The 24,340-nt window shown below is 35.7% G+C and overlaps 1 protein-coding gene across 2 annotated transcripts in view; it reads right to left on the reverse strand.

Moving 5' to 3' along the window:
- Positions 1-24,340, reverse strand: part of LOC110632155 (histone-lysine N-methyltransferase, H3 lysine-9 specific SUVH4) — a 31,015-nt gene that overhangs the window by 4,653 nt on the left and 2,022 nt on the right. The window contains exons 3-13 of one of the 2 annotated variants that reach the window (XM_058147522.1): positions 23,890-23,958; positions 23,254-23,308; positions 21,848-21,954; positions 19,892-20,068; positions 17,686-17,784; positions 6,153-6,251; positions 4,325-4,374; positions 4,143-4,231; positions 1,830-1,989; positions 1,606-1,711; positions 1,318-1,500 (exon numbers count right to left, since the gene is read on the reverse strand). In XM_058147522.1, coding sequence (XP_058003505.1) covers positions 1,318-1,500; positions 1,606-1,711; positions 1,830-1,989; positions 4,143-4,231; positions 4,325-4,374; positions 6,153-6,251; positions 17,686-17,784; positions 19,892-20,068; positions 21,848-21,954; positions 23,254-23,308; positions 23,890-23,958 — 1,194 coding nt within the window. The remainder of the gene's footprint in view (positions 1-1,317; positions 1,501-1,605; positions 1,712-1,829; positions 1,990-4,142; positions 4,232-4,324; positions 4,375-6,152; positions 6,252-17,685; positions 17,785-19,891; positions 20,069-21,847; positions 21,955-23,253; positions 23,309-23,889; positions 23,959-24,340) is intronic. The other variant, XM_021780273.2, reaches the window with a different exon arrangement.

Consider the following 24,340-nt stretch of genomic DNA (forward strand, 5'->3'; position numbering starts at 1 on the left):
GTAAATCATTTTAGTATGACGAAATAAAAAAGAAATTCTCTAAATTCTCTGTCTTCTACAACACTTTAAACCCAAAATCGAAATGTAGCAGCCACACCGGGAAATTTAATTGAAACTAAGTCCTAACCTGCTATGATACCATGTTGAATACAAATACCAAACTAGCAGACTACACGCTACATTAGGCTCCCTATCACCAAAATGGCCTAAACCTTTTTGGTTTGGTTTGATTTGATTTGCCAATACTTATATGCCATTTAATTTTCTTGTATACTACAGATGTGAGATTTGATCCCACAAGTGATATTCCAACAATAATATTCTCCTTTCAGTAGTGGAAAAAGTATGGGGTTGTATGCGGATGTAGGCAAACTTGTCAAACCATGGAAATTTCTTGTGTTCACTTCTCTCTCTCTCTCTCTCTCTCTCTCTCTCTCTCTATTTTGTAATCTGTGTGTGTGTGTGTTCATGGGCAATTTTTTGCTAAAACTTAGAATTGGAAATTAATTTAAATCAACATTAAAATGAAATAAACAAAATTCATAATAAAAAAAATTACAAGGCCAATTACAAAACCTGTTATATTTGGCACAGTATTACAAATGAAAAGTCATTTTTCAAAACCAAACTGTGTGAAGATCTGAAGATAGCATTTTAAATTCATTACAGCTTAGTCCTGCCATTAAAAAATCTCATATTGGCTGAAATTGGCACATACTTATTGAATCTATCATTTATTTAAGCAACGTCATTAAAATTCAGTTTGTATAAGCAAAAATACTTGATTTTTTTTTAAATAAGTTTAGTGTTGCTAGATTTCAATAGAATTTCACCCAATTTTTTTGCATGATAATTGTGTAAAATTCTTCTAATATGGTTCTAGAATTAAAAATAAGCTATTTCTTAGTCAACACATTAACAAATTAACCAAATCACCAACAAAAAAATGGCAAATGCGACGTTATCAGTAATACAAATCTAAGTTTAGCAACCATTCTGAAATCAATGAGTTGAGTGACCATGAGCAAAATTAAGCCCTTATAAATTAAAAACCCTTCTAGTCCTGAAGTTTTTACCAGAACAACTATTTAATCCCTAAAAATCTAAAAGTTGGACTAGAGTTTATCATTTAAAAGTTGAAGGATCACAAGGCTGTTTAATTTTTAAGGTGATGCTTAATGAAGGATAAAGTGTAGCAAATCTAGAAAGTTGTGGATCATACAATTTACACTAAGAAAATGTACCCAAGTGTATATAACTATAAATTGCTGGGGGATTTTAGTAATTTATCCTAAATCACATCAAAAATTAGGGTACCTCTCTTCCACCAATCCCCCTCATTGTCTGCAAGCAGTCTATGTCAAAAATATAATTATTCTCAGAGACACTATCCAAGTCTTCTGTTTTCATTAGTACTCCCACATACTCGCAGACTGGTGCCCCAGAAGGTATGAAATCCCACGATCGAACAGCCCAACCTTTTTTTGGGGTACGAAAAACCTGTAAAGTTAACCAGTAGAATATTTGAACTGAAAATCACTTGCAAATTTTGACATCATTGAAGATGTTAGTAGGCATTCAGGCAGATTGAGACAATTAGCAAACCTCAAAACGATACTTCAATCCTCTTTGAGATGTCCGATTGACACAATGAGGTCCACAGCCACAATTTGGACCACACTCAAAAACAATATCCTTGGCTTCAATAAGCCTGCAAGTAAGCAGAAGAAATAAGGTAAAAGTAAACAAATAAAATTTAGGCCAATTATTTGTGCTTATGAAATTTCGAAATACAAGTTCTCCCTAAATGATTATTGAATTACACACACCTGCCACCATCCCGATGCACATAGGGAAAATCACAGCCATTAAGCTTTGCACAAGCACATGTCTGAGGATCCACACAAGCTCCATCGCAGTTGCAGCCAGAAGCATTGGTTGGGATCTTAATGTTCTTCGCAACTTGTATAGCCTTGCTGTATGTGAAACCTGGATTATTCAAGATTTCAACACCAAAACAGACTTATTTTGACAGTTTAGAGATATGGTGGCATAGCATGAAATTGAGCAACATACATATGCAGAAAAAAACAATCAAGAAAGCAAATCGAAGTGAAAAAAGAAAGCGGGCCATTAGTTCAACAAGTGAAGGAAGCATAATGAATATGAGCAAGACAGAAATTTTTTTAAAAAATTGCCATTATCCAATATGGTCCTAGCAAAATCCTCAGCAGGGAAAGGTACAATCTTGACCTTCTACACTACTTGGAACAAATTGGTTCATCTCAGCCTGCAAACCTACAACCTCTTTGTTGGAAGCCTAGGACACATCCACGAAAATTACAGAACAAATGCTGAAATTGGACAGGAAAATTTTCATTTAATTTCGAGTGAATTGAATTTAAGTAGCCAAAGCACATAAACAATAGTCAGAACTACGGGTGACCACGGTTCAGAAATCATCGGTTACGATTCTTGAACCGCCGATTCAGGTTCAATGAAATCATGAACCTGAACCAAACCGTCATGGGACAGTTTGAAAGACGGTTCCTGAACTGCCGGTTCGGGTTCGAGCCCCGATTTAAAACGGTTTAAAGGACGATTCGAAAAATAATGATTCAAGACGGTTTGGAGGACGGTTTGGAAGCGGTTTAGGGGGCGATTTAAGAGCGACTTAAAGGAAAAAATTAGAGAAAAATTTTATTGATTTAGAATTTAAGTTATATTTGTAAAAATATTTTAATTTTTCTTAGAAATCTTTCAATTAAAATAAAAGAATAAAAATAACTTATTTTAAGAAAAAGTTAATAAGCAAAGACTTGAACTTATTAAAAAACTAGAGATGAAATTAATTTTTTTAAAAAAATTAGAAAAATGTGCATAAACTTAATTTTGCCTATGTATCCCTTTAGGATTTAGAGGAAAACTCCAGTTAGACAAGTAGAGCACATTGAGTTAGAGGATAGAAAAAAAAAAGAAGAGGAAACTTAAACTGACTTGGAGGAGAATAGTACAACATATCCTAGATTTAGCCCAAAATCATTTAGAGGGAAGAGAGAATCCATATAGCCGACCTCAATAAATTTTTGGGATAAAAATTTAGTTGAGTTAAGTTGAGTATTACTTGCCTTTTTTTTTAAAATTATATAATAATTGATAATTAAAAGAGTATAAAAGAAAAAAAATTAAAATAGAGGGTATTGAAAATTTTATTGAAGATATAAAATAATAAGAGTAATTAAAATAGTATTAAAAATTTAAGTGAGCATATAAAATAATAAAGTAGAGGAATTGTGAGAGCACTGAGAATTAAAAGGAATGTAGAAAATAATTATTTAGAAAATTTGAGAGAAATTAAAAGAGTATTAAGAATTAAAGAGAGTGTAGAGAATAATTGTGTAGAGAATTAATAATATATATATATATATAAATAAATTTGGAGTGAGGAATTTATTGAATTCTTTTGTATTTAAATCACCGGTTTGGTCCAGTTCAGTACCGTCGGTTCAATCCAATTCGGAATTGCCGGTTCACAGTTTCTAAAAAATATGAACCTGAACCAAACCGTAGAATGGCAGTTTTGGTCCGATTCAAAGCCGTTTCCAATTTTGACCGATTTCAGTCTGGTTTTGACCGAACCAGTTCCAGTTCAGTTTCAGTTCGAAACCGAACCATGACCACCCCTATTCAGAACCCATTTATCAATTTGCTCTGAGGTTTGTCCTTGCAAAGCCACAAAAATAAAGGTCCATCGAATATTTAACTACCACCATCTCTCATGGTTATTCACCACAAACATATCCCCAACATTGTAAATTGGAACATTTTTAAATGTTAACAACCTTGTACTAACATTATGAGGCACCAAAAAAAGTAAATCCCGACCCAACCTTAATATAATTCATATGTTTTGCATTAGTTTGATAGAGGCAAGAGTAAAGCATCTAATAACAAACCAAGAACCATAAATTTACCATATTGTTTTTGTGCCATGATCCATTCAGAATCCAAGAAAAAAAACAAAAAACCAACACTTAATTATATAAGGCAAGCAAACACTGAAACACCTCTCAATAAGGCATATCGCATATTTAGCAAATAATAGCTATCAGCAAGTAATAAAATTTTAAAGCTTAACATGCCTGTTGGTGGAACAGGAGGATCATCAACCAAATTTGTAGCTGGAATAGGGACATACTCTTCACCCCCACTAATGTCCTCACATACCAACCTTAACCAATCAAACAGCAAAAACTATTTACACTTTTAGATAAGAACGCAAAGCAAGAAGCAACCATTCAATAATACAGTACATTGTTTTTACCCTCTAATTTCAGAAATTGATTGGGGAACACGCCCATAAACAAATTGGACCTGTGAAAAAAAGTAAACAAATGTAAGATAACACTCAAAACTACAGAACAAAATATTAGGCTTCATTTGTTTCCCGGAAAACAACTTAGCTGCAAAAAAGTATTTTCTAAGAAATGAATTGTTCTCTGTTATTTGGTTACAATACAAAATTCCATCAGAAAATATTTTATGGTATTTTAAGTAATTTGAAATTAAGGCTTAGTTATTGTTATAAAGTACTTTGGAGGGAAAAAAAGCAAATTTCTCTCAAAATACATTTTTTTGGAAATGTTTGAACCTAAAATAACTTTTTATTTTTCTATTCATCACAAATTATGACAAAAATTACATAAAAAATAATGAACTGTGGTTGTTGCTAAAAATGGCCATCAAGGTCAATGGTTGGGGACAGTCAAGGAAGACTAATGGTAGTTAGTAGGATTAGCATAGTTATCAGGCCCGGCCAAGAGCTTGACCCACCTGAGAGATGGGGTTAATGGGTAATTGGTTCAACCAATAGATCATTAAAAATTTAATAAAATATATATTAATTAAATTTTACACCTATGAATATTCAACAACTAAACTTCAATCCCAAAAGTTGGGGTATGCATTATACATATTAATATAAATAAATAAATTTAATTAACAAATTTTTATATTTTATATTTGTATGATGTCGTAACAATATTCAATATTTTTAAATTTTCTATAAAAATATTACTACAAATGCGTAACTATTAAAATTAAATAGTGGAACTTTGGGTTAAAATTTATATTAAATGAGCAACATTTATTAAGTTGGCTATTATTATTATTAAAAAATTTTTATTTTCAATAATATTTTATATACATGAGTAGTTATTTTCTTAATATTTATCAAATATTAACTATATATCTAAAAATAAAAATAAATAAACATTTTAATTTATAAAATTTATCATGTTACTCTAAATAAAATGATTATAGCTAAATAATGTCTTATTTTAATTGAATTGAGAACTAGTTATTAATTTTAATACTTAAAATTCCAAATTTATATTGAAAATTTTTTCACATTTTCAATTTAAAAACTATGTACCGAGTAAATGGGTCATTAGTTCAACTAATCGGGTCATTTGGTTTTTTTTTTTTTAGGTCACTAGTTTGGTTCAAATGAAGACCCAGGCTGAGTCTGATAACACTGGTTAATAAACTAATGAATATATGTCTACACATTTCTTTATTTCTTACCTTTTACAAATTTACCAGAGTTTAATGACTTTCTATTTTGAACGATGAAAGCATGTTTCTCAGGAACAGCTTAATTTTCCATTTGAACAGGAAAATATTTTTCGTTAACTAATTTTCATCAACGCCCCAAATGTCAAAAAATGTGAAAAATGTTTTCTGAAAAATATTTTCTGTGAAACAAACAAAACCATAGAATCAAAGAAAAAAATTGGCAAATTAGATATGTAAGTTATAAATGATTTATCCTTGACTTAACTATGAAGAATATATACCCAAACTACTAACAAGAAACAAAGCATACCATGATACCAATTTAATTTTAGAAGACCAACCAATTTAATGAATATCATAATGTGATGATGATGCAATTTATACCCTGGTTGCATACATTGAGCACACAAGCATGATGACCAATGCCTTGAGAAATAAAAATTCTTGGCACCTTAAGGGCACCATTCACTTTAAACAACTATGGTTCTCCCATTTTTTTCACTGTACGTAAGACAAGAAAAACAAAGAGATGGTAGCTGAGATTCAGTTATTCAATTTATAAGGAAACATATAACCTGGTTAGTGGTCAATGTCGGCTGTCCTTCCAGTCGCCTCAGCCGATACTTAAACACAGTAAAACCAGATATGCCTTTTTCTGCCCAATATTGAACAACCTGTGAACAGCACTGTTAGTGGAATGATAGACTTCCTGGCTGCTTTAAAAAGAATGTATATAAAATGCAACAAAAAGAGAGCTAGCATAGAAAAGAATAAGAAGAATTTGTATTAAAATGAAAAAGCACTTTATCTGCCTTCAGAAGATCCACTATCAACCTTAATATGGTGATTACAAATAAAGAGAAAGCAACATATAAATTAAGTTCAGGTGATTTGCAATCCTGATTGCCCATTCAACCAATTCACCCCCAAAGCAGAAACATATATGCCAACTTGCCAAGTTGAATAAATAAGAGCAATACCACCATAAGAAAATTCTAGCTATTGAGAAGTAGTCCAAGTTCAACTGCAAGGCTTAAGGAGTCTAGGTAGAAACATTTTAAACAACTATTTTACCAAAACCACCACTCTGCTCATTAAACTTTGTCATGGCCTTTGAAAATCTAATCCAAAAAACTGTTTCGTGCAACATAAAATCAAAGAACTAATATGGTAACAAATCAACTGAACCATTCAGCTGTATTCAATTTTTATGAGCAAGTATTATCTCCCAAGAGTTAAGATGGTAACACAAATATAAAAATAGAACAATGGAAACACAAAGCCATGCCACGAAAATTTAAGAAAAGAACCCTCACAAAAAAGAACAATCCAATGTAATTGTTCTGAGTAAATCTAGCTTTTCTCAAGTCTCTTCAATAACAAATTCATATTTCAGAGATAAGATAGCAGTTTAAAAGTCACAAGTTTAACGAAGCCGCACATGCACAATTTTCATTTAAGTTCATTGGCAATTATCTAGCAGTTCATTAGGCATCTACACAATTTTAATAGAGAATGGCCGACCATACAAAAAATTGAAGTTCAATAGTATGAAATCTAGACAAATTTGCAACCCTCACATTTGTGGGAGATAGTTTATGTTATGGAAAGTCAATCACTATATTATTTCTCTGTATATTCTGTATTCTGTATTCCTATTTAAGATTTCTTATTTAGAATTTCTTCCTAATTAGTAGAACACAATTATAGGAATTAATTGTATATATATACAGATGTACAGATTAATTGAAATTAAGGAGAATCATCTCTTTCTACATGGTATCAGAACAGGTCATCTATCTAGGGTGACTATTTGTTATCACCACCCAGCTTAGGAGAGACCATGGCCGCCGACCGGCCGTTTTGACTCTGATCAACATCGCCGGCGTCGCCTCAACCCCCTCATTCCACCACTATGTACTATTACCTGATCCAGTACACCATTAAAGGACTTTTGAGATTTGGGTCTTAGATCCTATTTCGGTATTTGCTTGATTTGTGATTTTGGGTTATTTTGCTGCTATAAACACTTTGCATTAGCGTTTTGGTTAGTTTTCTTTGTCTCAACAAATGACAAACAATAAGAATGTTATTTCTGATGTGATTCCGGTGATGACTAAGATCACGGAACACAAACTTAATGGTTCGAATTACCTGGAGTGGAGTAAGACTGTTAGGATCTATTTGCGTAGCAATGATAAAGATGATCACCTTACTAAAGATCCACCTACTGATGATACACGACAAACTTGGCTAAGGGAGAATACTTGGTTGTTTTTGCAGTTTCGGTACTCGATTCACAATGAGGTAATTAGTTTAATTAATTACTATGAATTTGTTAAGGAATTGATGGATTACTTAGATTTTCTGTATTCTGGTAAAGAGAATATCTCCTGTATTTATGATGTTTGTAAGGCATTCTACCGTGCTGAGAAAGAGAATAAGTCTCTCACGGCTTATTTTATGAATTTTAAACGGGTATATGAGGAACTTAATGTATTGTTGCCTTTTAGTTCTGATGTGAAAGTTCAACAGGCCCAACGGGAATAACTGGCTATTATGAGTTTTTTTGCAACCCTTCCTTCAGAATATGAGACTGCTAAATCTCAGATTATCTTCAGATATGAGATTTTCTCTTTGCATGAAACGTTCACACGAATCCTTCGTACAAAGAGTACCCAATCTTCACAGCCTACCAGTAGTGCTCTTATTAGCCATAATCCAAAGGGACAACAGTGTAATAAAAGAGGAAGTAGAGGAGGAATTACAGGCAACAGAAGTAATCAGCATAATGGAGAGGCTAGTTCTAATCAGGACTCAAGATGAGTCATTTGTTATTATTGCCGTGAGCCTGGCCATTCAAAATATAATTGTTCGCAACTTCAGAGGAAAAATCAGCGATTACAGATGGTAAATATGACAGCAGAGAATTCAACAGTATCTTCCTCTGAGAAAACTATTTTGGTATCTGCAAAGGATTTTGCACAGTTTTTCTAGTATCAGTCATCTCTAAAGCCTACCAGTTCCCCTGTCACTGCAATCGCTGAATCAAATAAATATACTACATGCCTTGTATCTTCCTCATCCAAATAAGTTATTGATTGTAGTGCGACATATCACATGACAGGTAATTCTAGTCTTCTATCTGTTTTTCAGTCTAATCTCACTCCCTCTACTATTACTTTAGCTGATGGTTCTACTTCTTGTGTCATGGGTTCTGGAACTGCGAACCCGACTTTGTCAATTTCTTAGTCATCTATTTTGTGTCTTCCAAAATTCTCTTTTAATCTATTTTTTGTTATTAAACTTACTCGTACCTTAAATTGTTCTGTTTCTTTTTTTCCTGACTAGTGTTTGTTTCAAGATCTTATGACGAAACAGATTATTGATAGAGGACATGAGTCAGGTGGTCTCTATATTCTGGAAAATCATGTACCGCGGTCGTTTGTTTGCTCTAGTACCTTAACACCTCTTAAAGCTCATTGTAGATTGGGCCATCTGATAGAGTGAAGAACAAAATTGTAAATAATCAGAATAGAAATGGAACTTAGCTTGTTTTTTTATTAAGTAGAGAAAGCTCATTCAGCAATTAGAGTTACTCTGTTTCTTTAAAATAAACAAACCAGGAGACACTCTCCCCAACCAGCTTCAAGCTAGCCCTTAGCAAAAATGCTAAATACATAAACCCAACAACCCAGGAGACACTCTCCCCAACCAGCTTCAAGCTAGCTCTTAGCAAATTGCTAAATACATAAATCCCTGCTCTCCCCTCTGCAATTTTTCATTATTTATATACAAAGTAAATGCTTCAACAGTACTAATTGCCATGCGATTCTTCATCCGCAATTTCCTCTAACTGCTTAACTTCCCAATGACTCAGCTCATTGCCAGAATCTTCTATTCCTGCCAGCTCATTCTTCTTTCCCAGCTTCTTTCTATAATATACCCTTAAGGGCTTTGATGCTTGATCTTGGCCCAAGTCTTCATGATTCACTAATGGGCTGCTTCTATCAGTACTTCGCCCTTGGAGAACAACCTTGTCCTCAAGGTTGGCAGCTGGAAATTGATTCACAAAATCAACATATGACATCCAGGTAGCATCCTCTAGGGGTTTGCCCTTCCATTTGACTAAGACCTGTAGCACTTGAACCCCATTAACTACTTCCAATCTTTTCTGCAATAAAGTCTCAGGCTCTACTAACTCATCATCAACTTCCATGTCTTTAGGTAAATTAGTAGCCACTGGGTGCTGTCCAATAACCCTTTTTAATTGAGAAACGTGGAAGATGGGATGTATTTTTGATGACTCTGGTAATTGCAACTTGTAAGCAACTGCACCAATTTTCTGAATAATTGGAAATGGGCCAAGATAGCGGGCTGCTAATTTTGGATGAATGATCTTAGAAAGAGTAGACTGTCGATGAGGGCGAATCTTAAGGAAAATAACATCCCCAACCTTATACTCCACTTCTCTTCGATGCTTATTAGCAGCCCTAACCATGCGTTGTTGAGCTCTATTGAGATTATAAGACAGTTGGCGGAGCAATTCATCTCGGGTGGACAAGTCTTGAGCTACTGCGTCAGCTTTAGTTTCACCAGGTAAAAATTGAGTGAGAGTGGGAGGAGGTCTCCCGTAGACTATTTCGAATGGAGTCATTCCTGCTGCTGAATGATAACTAGTATTATACCAGTATTCAGCCCATGATAGCCATTTACTCCAGTGTTTTGGCTGTTCAGAAATGAAACAACGAAGGTATGTATGAAGCCCCCTATTCAACACCTCTGTTTGGCCATCTGTTTCAGGGTGATAAGCAGTACTCATCCTTAACTGAGTGCCCTGAAGACGGAAAAGTTCAGACCAGAAAAGGCTAAGAAAGATGGGGTCGCGATCACTTACTATTGACCGAGGCAGGCCGTGTAGTTTTACTATTTCTTTAGCAAACATGTCAGCCACGGTACGAGCAGTATAAGGATGCTTTAACCCAATAAAATGGCCATATTTAGAAAAACGATCTACCACCACTAGAATTGCATCCATTCCGAATGAGCGAGGTAAACCAGTAATGAAATCTAAGGAGATGTCTTCCCATACTCGATTAGGAATTGGCAGAGGTTGTAACAACCCTGCCGGAGATGAAGCTTCATATTTATGTTTCTGACATATCAAACATTCTGCCACAAATCGTTGAATTCGTTTCATCATGCCTGGCCAATAAAAGTTTGAAGCAAGTCTTTTGTAAGTTCTGAATGCTCCAGAATGCCCTCCAGTTGGAGTACAATGAAACTCAGTCAGAAACTTAGGTATCCATTCGGAGGATGCAGGTAAGACAATACGTCCCTTGTAGAAGAGATGATTCTGAATTAAAGAGTAATGTTTGTGAGAATGAGGATGAGTTTGAAGGTCTTGCATAATGTTTTTAAGTTGAGGATCAAGAGCAATTTCCTTCGCAAGCTGAGACCAATCTATCCACTGTGGAAGAGAAATAACCTGCAATTCTAGTTCCCCATCCCGCCTAGAAAGAGAATCCATTCTGCATTTGTTTTTCCAGTTTATAAGCAATTTTAAAATCATAACCCATCAACTTTGCACCCCAAAACTGTTGTGCGAGTATGCAATTCTTTGTTCCACTAGATGCCGTAGGCTACATTGGTCTGTGTGGACTAAAAATTTTCTGCCCAAAAGATAAGGGCGCCAATGGTGTACTGCCAAGGCTAAAGCCATCATTTCCCTTTCATATGTTGATTTAGAGAGGTTTTGAGCAGATAAGGCTTTGCTAAAAAAAGCAATAGGCCTTCGATCTTGAGTCAAAACAGCACCTAAACCTTTTCCCGAGGCATCGCATTCTAAAACAAATGTTTTAGAAAAATCCGGAGTAGCCAAAACCGGAGAAGAAACAAGAGCATTTTTCAAAGAAAGAAAAGATTCCTGAGCTTGAGGTGTCCATTGTAATTTCCCCTGAGATTCTTTCTTAAGTAATTGAGTAAGAGGTTGTGCGATCAAGCCATAATTCTTCATGAACCGTCTATAATAGCCAGTTAACCCTAGAAATCCCCGTACTGCCTTCAATGTTTGCGGTTGTGGCCAATTTAGCACACTAGTTACTTTTGCAGGATCCATTGCGACACCTTGTGCTGAAACTATATGCCCCAAATATTCAACCATTGTTTTCCCAAAAGAACTTTTCTTCTTATTGACCCGAAACTGGTTTGTGGACAACAGCTGAAATACCATTTGCAAATGGCGCAGGTGTTCCTCCCAACTTGAGCTATAGACTAAGATGTCATCAAAGAAAACCAAAATAAACTTGCGCAAGTAGGAGCGGAATAAGTCATTCATGGTAGCCTGAAAGGTTGCTGGAGCGTTCGTTAATCCAAAGGGCATTACCACAAACTCATAATGGCCAGAGTGAGTCCTGAAAGCAGTCTTTGGAATGTGCTCCTCGGCTACCCGAATTTGATGGTAACCCGATTTAAGATCTAGCTTGGAGAAATATTTTGCCCCGTTGAGCTCATCTAACATTTCGCTGATCACCGGAATGGGGTATTTATTCGGAATGGTAGCTTTATTTAGAGCCCGATAGTCCACACAAAAACGCCAACTGCCATCTTTCTTTCGTACCAATAGAACCGGACTCGAAAAAGGGCTAGAACTGGGTCTGATAATTCCTGCAGCAAGCATTTCCCGCACTAACTTCTCTATCTCATCCTTTTGAAAATGAGTATATCTATATGGTTTGACATGCACAGCAGTGGTGCCAGCAACCAAAGGAACAATATGATCATGCTGCCTATGGGGGGGTAGAGATTCAATATCACCAAAAACATGCTGAAATTGATTCAGAAGTAACAGCAATTGATTTTGTTGAGATGGAGAGATTTCATTTTCAAATTCATAAGTAGCTGCTACATTAGATAATTGCCATAAATATACGGAATAATCAACATCAATAATTTTGTGCAATTGAGAAACAGTTACCGCAGATCTTGTAAGAGAAGGGTTGCCCGAGAAGGTAATAACTTCGTGTTTCCAAGAAAAAGACATTTGCATAGTGGCCCAATTGATTCGAACTTCCCCCAAAGTTTCCAGCCATGCTACTCCAAGAATAATATCGACACCCCCCAATGGAAATAGATAGCAATCAGCTGTAACTTTCAGATTTCCCAAATCGATTTGAAGTTGTCGACAAACACCCATTGATTGAACCCTATGGCCATCACCCAATCGGACACCAAAGGAGGGCGTTGATTCAACCATTAAATTGGGTTTGGAAGAGAGATTACCTGCAATGAAATTGTGGCTAGCTCCACTATCGATAAGAACCGTGACATCAGTACCATGAATTTTGCCCTGGAGCTTCAAGGTTTTTGGTGATGAAATGCCGCCAATAGAATAAAATGGAAGGTCCATAGTGTTGAAATGAGCCTCATTAATCACTTCAATCTGAGGAGGGTCAAGTTCTGATAAATCCAAATCAGGATCTGGTGGTTTCTCTTCATCATCGCCAATAATTAAAGCTCTCAAAGACTTGTTTGGGCACTCATGCATGGGGTGGAAGGGCTGCTTACATTTATAGCAGAGTCCCTTAGCTCGCAAGTCTAGGAATTCTTGGTGGGTGTAGTGTCGGGTGCCCCGGTTGCGAGAGAAGGTGGAAGATGGCCGAGGTGGTGTCATTGTTGTGGGAAGAAAGGAAGGCTTAGCTGGACCAGAAGAGTTGTGGTCTGGAGATTTTTGTACTGGTAACTCTTGTAATTTAGAAACACTAGAAATGGGCTGGGTTTTAGTAATAACAGAAGCCCCATAACTTTGTTTACCCATATCCAGTTGAGGGCTAAACCCAGGAGGAGACCAACGAATTCCACTGTCATTCCATCGCTTCAGTTGAGATGCTGACTGCAGAAGAAATTGATTTTCCAACTCAAGTTCACGAGCCAGAGTCATAGTGCGAAAGATATCTGTGGAATCTTGAGAGTGAATGCGCACTCGAATATCATCACGTAAACCACTAAGGAAAAAACCCAAATACTGTTGGTCTGACAAGCCTTCAATTTGAGAAACAAGAGCTACAAAAGCATCAATATAAGCATCAAAAACAGAAGAATCTTGACGCAAAGTAGACAAGCGTTCATAAGGATTGATTCGCATATTTCCCCCATAACGATGCAGGAGTTCCAGAGTAAGCTGGGACCAAGAAAGATTGGGTGTACGCAGACGAAGCCAACGCAACCAGTGCAACGCCGGTCCTTCCATGCATACCAAGGCAAGTTGAACTTTCATCTCCTCTCGCGTATTGTTAATGGCGAAGTATTGCTCTGCTCTAGCCAACCAAGCAACCGGATCTACCCCATCAAAGTTCGGAAGCTCAACTTTCTTAATAGCAAGGGACGAATCATTAACGACAACTGGTTGGGTTGCCGGATAAAGAGTAGAAGTTCCAACAGCGTCAACTATAGCAGGTGGAGTGACTGGATGAACAGTGGAAGTGCCATGGGTAGGAGACTGAAGAGAAGGGTCCACTTCCTGAACTGTAGATTTGCCGAGAGCCATAGAAGAAAGCAATGATTCTATGCGAGAGAAACGCTGGTCCTGTACTGCTTGAAAAGAAGACATACATTGCTCTTGTTCAAGTTTCATGGCGGAAACCAACTGTTGTAAGTCTGTGATGTTCTTCTCTACCGAATCAACTCGTCCCTCCATTCTTGTTTTGGGCATGGAGGAAAAACAATGGCAGGTCGGACCAAATGATAGAGTGAAGAACAAAATTGTAAATAATCAGAATAGAAATGGAACTTAGCTTGTTTTTTTATTAAGTAGAGAAAGCTCATTCAGCAATTAGAGTTACTCTGTTTCTCTAAAATAAACAAACCAGGAGACACTCTCCCCAACCAGCTTCAAGCTAGCCCTTAGCAAAAATGCTAAATACATAAACCCAACAACCCAGGAGACACTCTCCCCAACCAGCTTCAAGCTAGCTCTTAGCAAATTGCTAAATACATAAATCCCTGCTCTCCCCTCTGCAATTTTTCATTATTTATATACAAAGTAAATGCTTCAACAGTACTAATTGCCATGCGATTCTTCATCCGCAATTTCCTCTAACTGCTTTACTTCCCAATGACTCAGCTCATTGCCAGAATCTTCTATTCCTGCCAGCTCATTCTTCTTTCCCAGCTTCTTTCTATAATATACCCTTAAGGGCTTTGATGCTTGATCTTGGCCCAAGTCTTCATGATTCACTAATGGGCTGTTTCTATCACCATCCTTCTTTGTCTACCATGAAAAAGCTGTGTCCTCAGTTTCAGTCTTTATCAGTACTAGAATGTGAGTCGTGTCAGTTTGCAAAACATCATCGTTTGCCTTCTGTGTCTAGAGTCAATAAACGGGTTTCATCCCCTTTTGAATTAGTTCATTGTGATGTTTGGGGTCTTTGTTCTGTTACTTCTAAAAATGGATTTCGTTATTTTGTTACTTTTGTTGATGATTACTCTCGTGTTATCTGGTTATATTTAATTAAGAATCATTTTGAGTTGTTTTCTATCTTTTGTGCCTTTTGTAATAAAATCAAAACTCAATTTAATATTCCTGTGCGCATATTAAGAAGTGACAATGCCAAAGAATACTTTTCAACACACTTTCAGTCTTATATGACACAAAATAGCGTTCTTCATCAGTCTTCCTGTATATATACCCCATCTCAAAACGGCGTTGCCGAAAGAAAAAATCGATATCTTCTTGAGGTAACTCGTACTCTTCTTTTTCAGATGAAAGTTCCTAAACACTTTTGGGCGGATGCAGTTTCTAAGGCATGTTTTTTTATCAATCGTATGCCGTCTTCTGTCCTTAATGGGGATATTCCTTATACTGCTTTGTTTCCTACAAAATCTTTGTTCCCTGTTGAACCCCGTATTTTTTGTTGCACCGGTTTTGTGCGTGATGTTCGTCCACAGGTTACTAAATTAGATCCAAAGTCTCTCAAATGTGTCTTCCTTGAGTACTCCCGGCTTCAAAAAAGATACCGTTGTTTCTCTCCTACTCTTAATCGTTATCTTGTTTCTGCAGAGTCACATTTTTTGAGTCCACTCCATTTTTTCCTCAATCATCTGTGTATGAGAATTGGAGAGAGGAGGATGATCTCTTAATATATACTGTCCAACCAATGTCTAATCCTCTCCCACAGCCTGCTCCTTCTGTCTCTAGACCTACTCGACCTCCCGTTGTTCATGTTTATTCCAGGAAATTGGAGATTCCTGACTCAAATCATCCACCAGCTACTTCGTTGGGAGATCATAATTCTGATCTAGACTTACCCATTGCTCTTCGTAAAGGTAAACATTCATGTACTTACCTTGTCTCTTCTTTTGTTTCCTATAATCAATTGTCTTCTTGTTCTCGGTGTTTTTTACTTCTTTAGACTCTGTTCCTATCCCTAATACTGTTGGCGAGGCATTGTCCTATCCCTTAATCATCGGTGTTTTGTTACTTCTTTAGGCTAGTGAGCTGCTATAAAAGAGGAAATTGAGGCTTTAGATGCTAATGGTACATGGGAACTGTTGCCTTTGCCCACTGGTAAGAAAGCTATTGGTTGCAAATGAGTATTTACAATAAAGGTAAATCCTAATGGTTCTGTGGCTAAGTTAAAAGCACGCCTTGTAGCAAAAGGATATACTCAGACATATGGAGTTAATTACTTCTGTTTGCTAAACTTACCTCTGTTTGCTTGTTTATCTCTTTAGCAGCTACATATGATTGGCTCCTACACTAATTGGATATTAAGAATGCTTTCCTTCATAGTGATCTTCAGGAGGAGGTGTATATGGAGCAACCACCTAAGTTTGTTGCTCAAGGAGAGTTGGGTAAAGTTTGTAGGCTTCGGAAGTCTCTTTATGGCTTGAAACAAAGTCCTAGGGCCTAGTTTGGGAGATTCAGTGAAACAGTACAGGAATTTGGTATGCAAAAGAGTAAGTGTGATCACTCAGTATTTTATAGACAATCTGATATTGGTCTAATTCTCCTAGTAGTCTATGTGGATGACATTGACATCACTGGGAGTGACTCTGCAGGTATTTCATCTTTTAAAACTTTCCTCTAAACACAGTTTCAGACCAAAGACTTAGGATTGCTAAAGTATTTCTTGGATATTGAAGTTATGAGAAGTAAAAAGGGTATTTTCTTGTCTCAAAGAAAATGTCCTCGATCCATTGACAGAGATAGGAAAATTAGGTGCTAAGCCTTGTAGTGCACCAATGACTCTAAATTTACAATTGTTAGCAGGAGATAGTGAGTTGTTTGAAGATCCAGAGAGATACAAGAGATTGGTAGGAAAATTGAACTACCTTACAGTCACTCGTCCTGACATTACTTATGCCGTTAGTGTGGTAAGTCAGTTTATGTCTTCCCCAACTGTTGCTCATTGGGAAGCCTTGGAACAAATCTTGTGTTATCTAAAGGGCGCTCCAGGAAGAGGTTTGTTATATGGTAATCATGGGCATTTGAATATTGAATGTTTTTCAAATACCAACTGGGCTGGATCTAAGATTGACAAGAAGTCAACTACTAGATATTGCATTTTTATTGGAAGAAATTTGGTGTCTTGGAGAAGCAAGAAGCAGAGTGTAGTTTCTCGATCTAGTACTGAATCCGAATACAGAGCCATGGCACAATCAATATGTGAGATAATGTGGATACTTCAATTACTAGATGAGACAAGTTTTAAGACCTCCCTGCCTGCGAAATAGTGGTGTGATAATCAAGTTGCTCTCCATATTGCTTCTAATCCGGTGTCTCATGAGCGGACCAAACATATTGAGATTGATTGTCACTTTGTTCGTGAAAAGATTCAACAACAGATCATCTCAACAGGACACATCAAAACTGGAGAGTAGTTATGAGATATTTTCACAAAGCTCTAAATAGAGCTAGGATTGACTACATTTTTAACAAGTTGGACATGATTAACATCTATGCTCCAACTTGAGGAGGAGTGTTATGGAAAGTCAATCACTATATTATTTCTCTGTATATTCTGTATTCCTATTTAGGATTTCTTATTCAGGATTTCTTCCTAATTAGTAGAACACAATTATAGGAATCAATTGTATATATATAATTACCTTGTACAAACCATCATACGTGTAAAGCTTGCCACTGTAGCTGCTGGCAGATTCATGGCCACGAATAACTCGCACAGGCACACGTTGCTCCACACAATTCTGCAAATTAATACAGTAAAAGCAATATGTCACTTGCTAATTCTAATACTAAAACTGCAACATTTTTTAATGAGATCCCACATCTATTGTGGAGTGTGCATAAGTGTAGGTTATATGAGAACAAAGACTCCATTAAAATTGCCAAAATTTTAATGGTGATCCATCCCAATCACTAACCCGTGTGTGTGTGTCCTATCTCTGACCCAAAAAAAAAAAAAGGATGCAACAGACAACCCAATCTTTTTTGGCATTGGTATCAGAAGGGCATGCCTCCGGTAAAAGATGATTCCCAACCTTTTCTTGTTAGCTGAGAGTAAAGATGTCATTCTGAAATCTTGTCTGCGATCTGCTATAGAAGAGGGAGCTTGGAATGTGTTTATGCAGAATGTTCAAGATTGGGAGTTAGAAACCTTCTCAAAATTTTTTATTTTCTGGACAATATAGTGTTGGACTTGCACAGAGAAAAACCAGGCTAGGTAAAGGGACTCAAGTGCCAATCACTTTTCTCTGCGATCCCATCATCATGCAATTGACAAAGAGAGGGACCAATAAGACAATTGAAAAACTTCAGCTCCAGAAGAGTGCGTTTTTCACTCATTAAACCACTTTGGAAGGAATGTTGACTACTTAAAATTTTTAAGATAATAATAATGGTGGATATGATTTCTATAAAAAGCAAAGCATTCAAAACTTGCCATTGCTTAGCATGTAGTATAGGAAGCTGCAGAAGCTTGCCTACACAATAGCAGGAATTACTTGATCAGCAGTAACACCAATTAAGGATGAGTTGAGGACTTAAAACATGTTGAACTTTTCAAAGAGGACAAGAAAAATCTTGTTAATGTCTTGCTGCCCTAACCATTACTTAGTTTGAAGGGAAAGCAAAAAAGAGATGATTGAAAGAAATGCCAATTGTCCTTGAAAATAAATAGTTTGGGGCATCCAGATTTCAGTGTAATGAGCAGCACATTGTTGATGCTCGCATCGATACAGTTTTGCAGATTTCCTTTCTTGCAAAGGACTCACTTTGTTTTGGCACTTGCATCCCACTCTCTGGTGCCCTTTGCTGAAATTTTTCCACTCGCATACTCAACTCAACTCAACTAAGCCTTTATCCCAAAAATTTGGAGTCGGCTATATGAATTCGCTTTTTCCACTCTAAACGATTTTGGGTTAAATCCTCAGAAATGTGTAATATTTCTAAGTCATGTTGTACTACTCTCCTCCAAATTCCACTCGCATACACAAAAAAAAAAATGCAATGCACTTTAAATTCATATAGCTCATAAATTCTCACATCCAGAACAAACAAGAATGGGAACCCAAAAGGCCAGAATGTCAATGTTCCATAATACTATAACACGTGATATATTTAGCATCTAGACATTGCGTGCAGGTATCACCAGAGAAGTCATCTCAGCATTTTCATACACATTTACATAAAAAGAGATATCCAAATGAAAAAGAACTAGAAAAGACCAATTCACATCAACTCTGATTGAGAACTTCTATCAAATTGAGTATATATTTATAATGTAATTTTATTGATCAAAAAGGGCAGTTGGGCTGGAAGGATAAAAGGCCTGGAGTTCTGAGGGTCTATACCAGAAAGAAAAACAAGAATGATAGAACTGGAAAGGAGAATAGGAAAGCACAGCTGGAAGATTCCAGAAGCATGGCTGGAAGTTCTAGAAGCAAAGAACAGTAACAGCAAAAGGTGGGAAAGGCTGCATTTGGCACGGGAAAGGCACAGCTGGATCACATGTGATGTAACAGGAGGGAAGGAACCTTTAAAAGGAGAAATTATTACAGGAAGGAGGCATGCAGATTTGAATATTGTTGTGTAACAGCATATTTGAGTATCTTTTAATTTTGTTTCTCCCTTGCTCTTTTTCAATTGAGAGAAAGTTGTTTTGTAATTCAGTTGTTTAGAGAGAATATTGTTTGCAAAAATACTTGCAGTTGTATTATCCTAAGCTCCAAATGGAGTAATTCAATACAATTACACTCCTCTCATATACACTCAGTTTGTAACTCTACCAATAGCCAATGTAACATGTAAACATAAAAAATTAAAGAAGAGGTTTTTCAAACTTAGATTACACACCTTGAGTGCTAAATTTCCACGCTCCATAACTTGGTCCCGTATTTGACGTTTATTTCCAGTTAAATCATGCCCACCTTGACCAGTATAAACAACATCATCTGCATTATCCAGATCATCCTCATACATTCCTGACAAAACAATTGCTACCGCAAGAGGTAATGTATAGTTACCATACTCCTGCAATTTAAAATGAAAATGTTCGTAACAAAAATGCCAATATGCGATCACAACTCTAAAGAATAAGCTTATAATTTACTTAAACAAAACAATTTCACCCAACAGACAACCCTCAAATTAAAGGGCAACCATTAAATACAAGATCAACCAAATTAAAAGGGGAATTTTTGAAATCACCCTTGAGATTTGGCAAAATATACAAGTTTTACCTCTCCTCTTCTAAATCTCATGTTTAACTCCGTTAAGTCTAAAACAACAACCACAACAATAAACTTTAATCCCAAACTAATTGGAGTCAATATATGGATTCTTTTTTGATATTCAGCTCTATTAGATAGCAAGCCCGCATCAATACCCTTGAAGTCTAAAGGAGAGAGAAACTAATCTATACAAGTTTCAAAATGTGTATATTTTGCCACCTCCATCCAATTTCCAAACAATTTTAATGGCAAAGCAAGCTTTTTGGTCGAGCACCTTTCATTAGCCCCCTTCAACCCCTCACCAGCATCAAAACCAACTGATCAAGCTCTTATTATTATTTCTCTCTCCTCCCTTCTTTTGTTTCTCCGCCTTCTCATTCCATATATAGAGACTACATCGGCTCTCATTTTGGCCTCTCTCTCTTACCTTTCCCCCCTTCCTCCTCTTTCTCTCATTGCTCCATTTTTCTTTTAGTTTCCATTATGCCCCATTTTTTGTGGGTTGATTAAAGAGATATGGAATGGAGTTTTTGCTAGACTCTTTGGATCTTTTTATGCAAGCTTGTACAAGCAAAATGGGCTTCAAAAAAGGGATGGCAAAATGAACTTAAAAATATGATTAGAACGCTTCATAAATAATAAGATGGTTGGTGTGTGTGAACTCTTTTGTGCACATACTTTAGATATGATTTTTGGTGTTGGAACTCACTCGCATTCTTCATAATCAGCTAATTCACTTCAATGCATTTGGTTTTACCCTAACAAAGAAGGGATGAAATTTCTTGTATGAAATTCTGAATTTGTGGTGGTGGTGACAAAATTCTTATTTTTTTTTCATTCCAATTTAATTTTCAGAGGGAGTTGTCTCTTTTATATCTTTTAACAATTAATTAAAGCTTTAACAATTAATTAAAGTTTCTCCAATAGAATGACTAAGATTTACAATTTTTGAATAATGATGCGAAATTGGTTTCAAACATCATTAAATGATGAAAAATGATCCCAATAACTAACAACAACTAGTTTGGATTAAGACTTAATTGTTGTTGTTGTTGTGTTCTCAAATATAATGACTATATTGTTAACGGAATTAAACTTCAAGGACTCAATTGCGAGGTTAGTAGGCCAGTTTGGAGTTAAGGTTAGAACACCAAAAAAAAATGCGCTTTTTGGAAAAGTACCATTTCAAATGTTCAATAAAGTTGTGTAGTTATTTTGGAGTTTTTATAACTAAAACATATCAAATTTAACTTTAAATTAATTTTTAATACTTTTAACTAACATATTTAAGGAAGTACTTTTCTTAATAGCAGTTCCAACAATAATGTCAACACTTAATGACTAACTAATTTATTTTTGCCAAACCCGGATTTTGGAAATCAACAAATTACAATGTCACAAGGCAAAGAAACACCACAAAAATACCAAATTAAAAGACGACATACAAATTATGGACTATAAAGAACATATCAGTCAAGAAATGCATCACTAGCCTGACATCTTCATTTTTAAGGTATTCTGATGAAAAAGGTGATAATAAGGACAATAACAAAGATCACAGTAATAACAAGATTACTACCTTGCTGTAGGACATGCCCATGTAATCAATCCCATTCAGCCAGTGGCTATGGAAACCAACAGCAACCATTTCAGCCCTTGAATAGAATCGATGTCCAACATTGATACCTATCATTGAAACCACCAATCACAACTTCTAAACATGAAACAAATGAATACTAAGAATCAATGTTTATTAAGGGTACGCTAGGTGAGGTTGTTGTTTTATAGTTTTTAGTTTCATTAAAATAAAAAGCTGATTTTTAGATTTTGGTATTATATTATATAAAACTCATTTCTTTGTCCTTATCAATTCCTTTCTCTTTCTCTCTCTCTCTCTCTCTCTCTCTCTCTCTCTCTCTCTCCAAACGTTGTAATTTTTCCTAACCTACCACCAACAACTGCCATATTTTCTTCTAATACACCATCGTTGAACAACATCACACGTATTCAATTCCAAAAACCACTTTGGCTAGTAGTTTGGAAAGGCAGGAGAGGAGGACTAAAATCACTTCCAAAGGCCATTGTAATTACTAAGGCAAGTTAGGATAAACCTCGAAATTGAAATTTCAAAGAGATGGCCATAGAAAAATTACAAAGAACAGACGGAAGAAAATTTGATATTGCAGGAAGCTAGGATCTATGAGAACCATAGGTTGAATATTGCAACGAAACAATATGACATCAACATTATAGCCCTGTTTGGCATTGAGTTTCAGAGCCTGAAACTGCTTTTCTGAATAAAAGCACCATTTTAGATGCTATTGAGAAAAACAGTTTGAAAAAAGCTATTTTGTTATTTTAGTGTTCTTATGACCAAAACTGATCAAATTTAATTTTTAATTATTTTTTAACACTCTCTAACCAATATATTTAAAAAAGTGATTTTCTCAACAGAAGTTTCAACAGTAATGCCAAACAGGCCCTATGTCTACAATTATATGTGGGAGGACCCTTATCTTTGACAGCGCATTTATTAGGCTTCATTCCTTGATCAATCAACAATGAACAAGGGAAAATCAAAGGGAATGGGAAAAGGTGAAGGAAAATGGAAAATCTTCAAGTGCTCTTGATTAAAATTGCCATAGTGTTGATGAAGTGAGACAAGAGGGAGAGAAAGTGTGTAGGAAGAAAATAAATACATAGAAACAAAAATCAAGATTTGTGGATTTCCTATTTCCACTGCGTGTTTTAAAAACATTTGGTAAAAAGAGCTAAAAAATGAAAACACGGCATTTTAAACAAACACATTGCATATTTTTTAGCATAAAAAAAATGAAAAATCAAAAACAATAGTGATACCGCACACAGCCTAAGCTTACAAGTTAAGATACATACTAAAAAACTATATGTTAATATATCAAGTTCAATGGAGACAAAGTTTGAAACAGCAAATGACTATAAACAATAGAAGAGCAAGATACAAACCTGGAAGGTTACCAATTCTTTTCTCTGGGTACATTACAGCATTACTTTCGATCATCTAACAAACAATTCATTTTGTGGAGAAGAAGAAATTATTTCATAATTGAAAGTACAGAAACCACGATATCATGTCTTTTACCACTAACTTCTTGCAATCATAATAATAATGAATAGTGCCATGATAAACTATAATGACAGAGCTAAGGTTTACTCCATTATTGGATAAAACACCCCACCAAAAATATCAAACTCATACGTGAGAGCTCAAGATTTAAGTTTTCTTTTATATCTCTAGCAACTCCCCCACCCCCCCCCCCCCCCAAAAAAAAAAAAAACACACATGCGCACAAAATGCATGAACCAACAAGACTCAAAAGTGTGAAAAGTAAAAGCCCACCTTTAACTCATCCAAAAGTTACCAACATCTAGAAAAATTATTGAAAAATCAACAGCAACCTGTGAAATTACATATGTAAATACAAGAGGAGGAAAGTACAAGAATATGTCAACTAATGACAAGCTTAGACAAGCAACTAAGAACAGTAGAACCAAGCTTACAATGAATTTTTCAATAAACATTAGTCCTACTATGATGATAGAGAAATGGCTAAGATTTAAACAATTAGAATTTTCACTTGCCTTAGATATTGCCTTTAAATCAGGACGCTTGGCCTTTTTCTTAGCGTCAGCTTCAATTGCATTTCTTTTCTACACAAATTTATAAATCAGCTTAATATTAGGAGAAATAGACTAACAAATGTACATATCAATATTTAACTCCAAATGAAATAGATTAACAAATGAACATATCAACATTTAACTCCAAATGTTACATAAATTATTCTAATGCCTCGGAAAATTTTCACATGGGATACCAACACAAAAAATTCCATTTCAAACTTACTTACGTATCCAAGTCAAATTAGCACTCTCAAAGACTCCAAGATGTGTTTCACCAAACAAATACTCAAATGCCAAAGCACTTTCCATACCTCATCTGATATCAGCATTTGAGCATGACATGCTTTGAGCAAATTATTAGTCCAGCAACATGGATGGAGAAGGACCAACCACATAGCTTAAAATTTTT

This window comes from Hevea brasiliensis, chromosome 1 (assembly GCF_030052815.1).
Source record: "Hevea brasiliensis isolate MT/VB/25A 57/8 chromosome 1, ASM3005281v1, whole genome shotgun sequence".
Classification (NCBI taxonomy): Eukaryota; Viridiplantae; Streptophyta; class Magnoliopsida; order Malpighiales; family Euphorbiaceae; genus Hevea; species Hevea brasiliensis.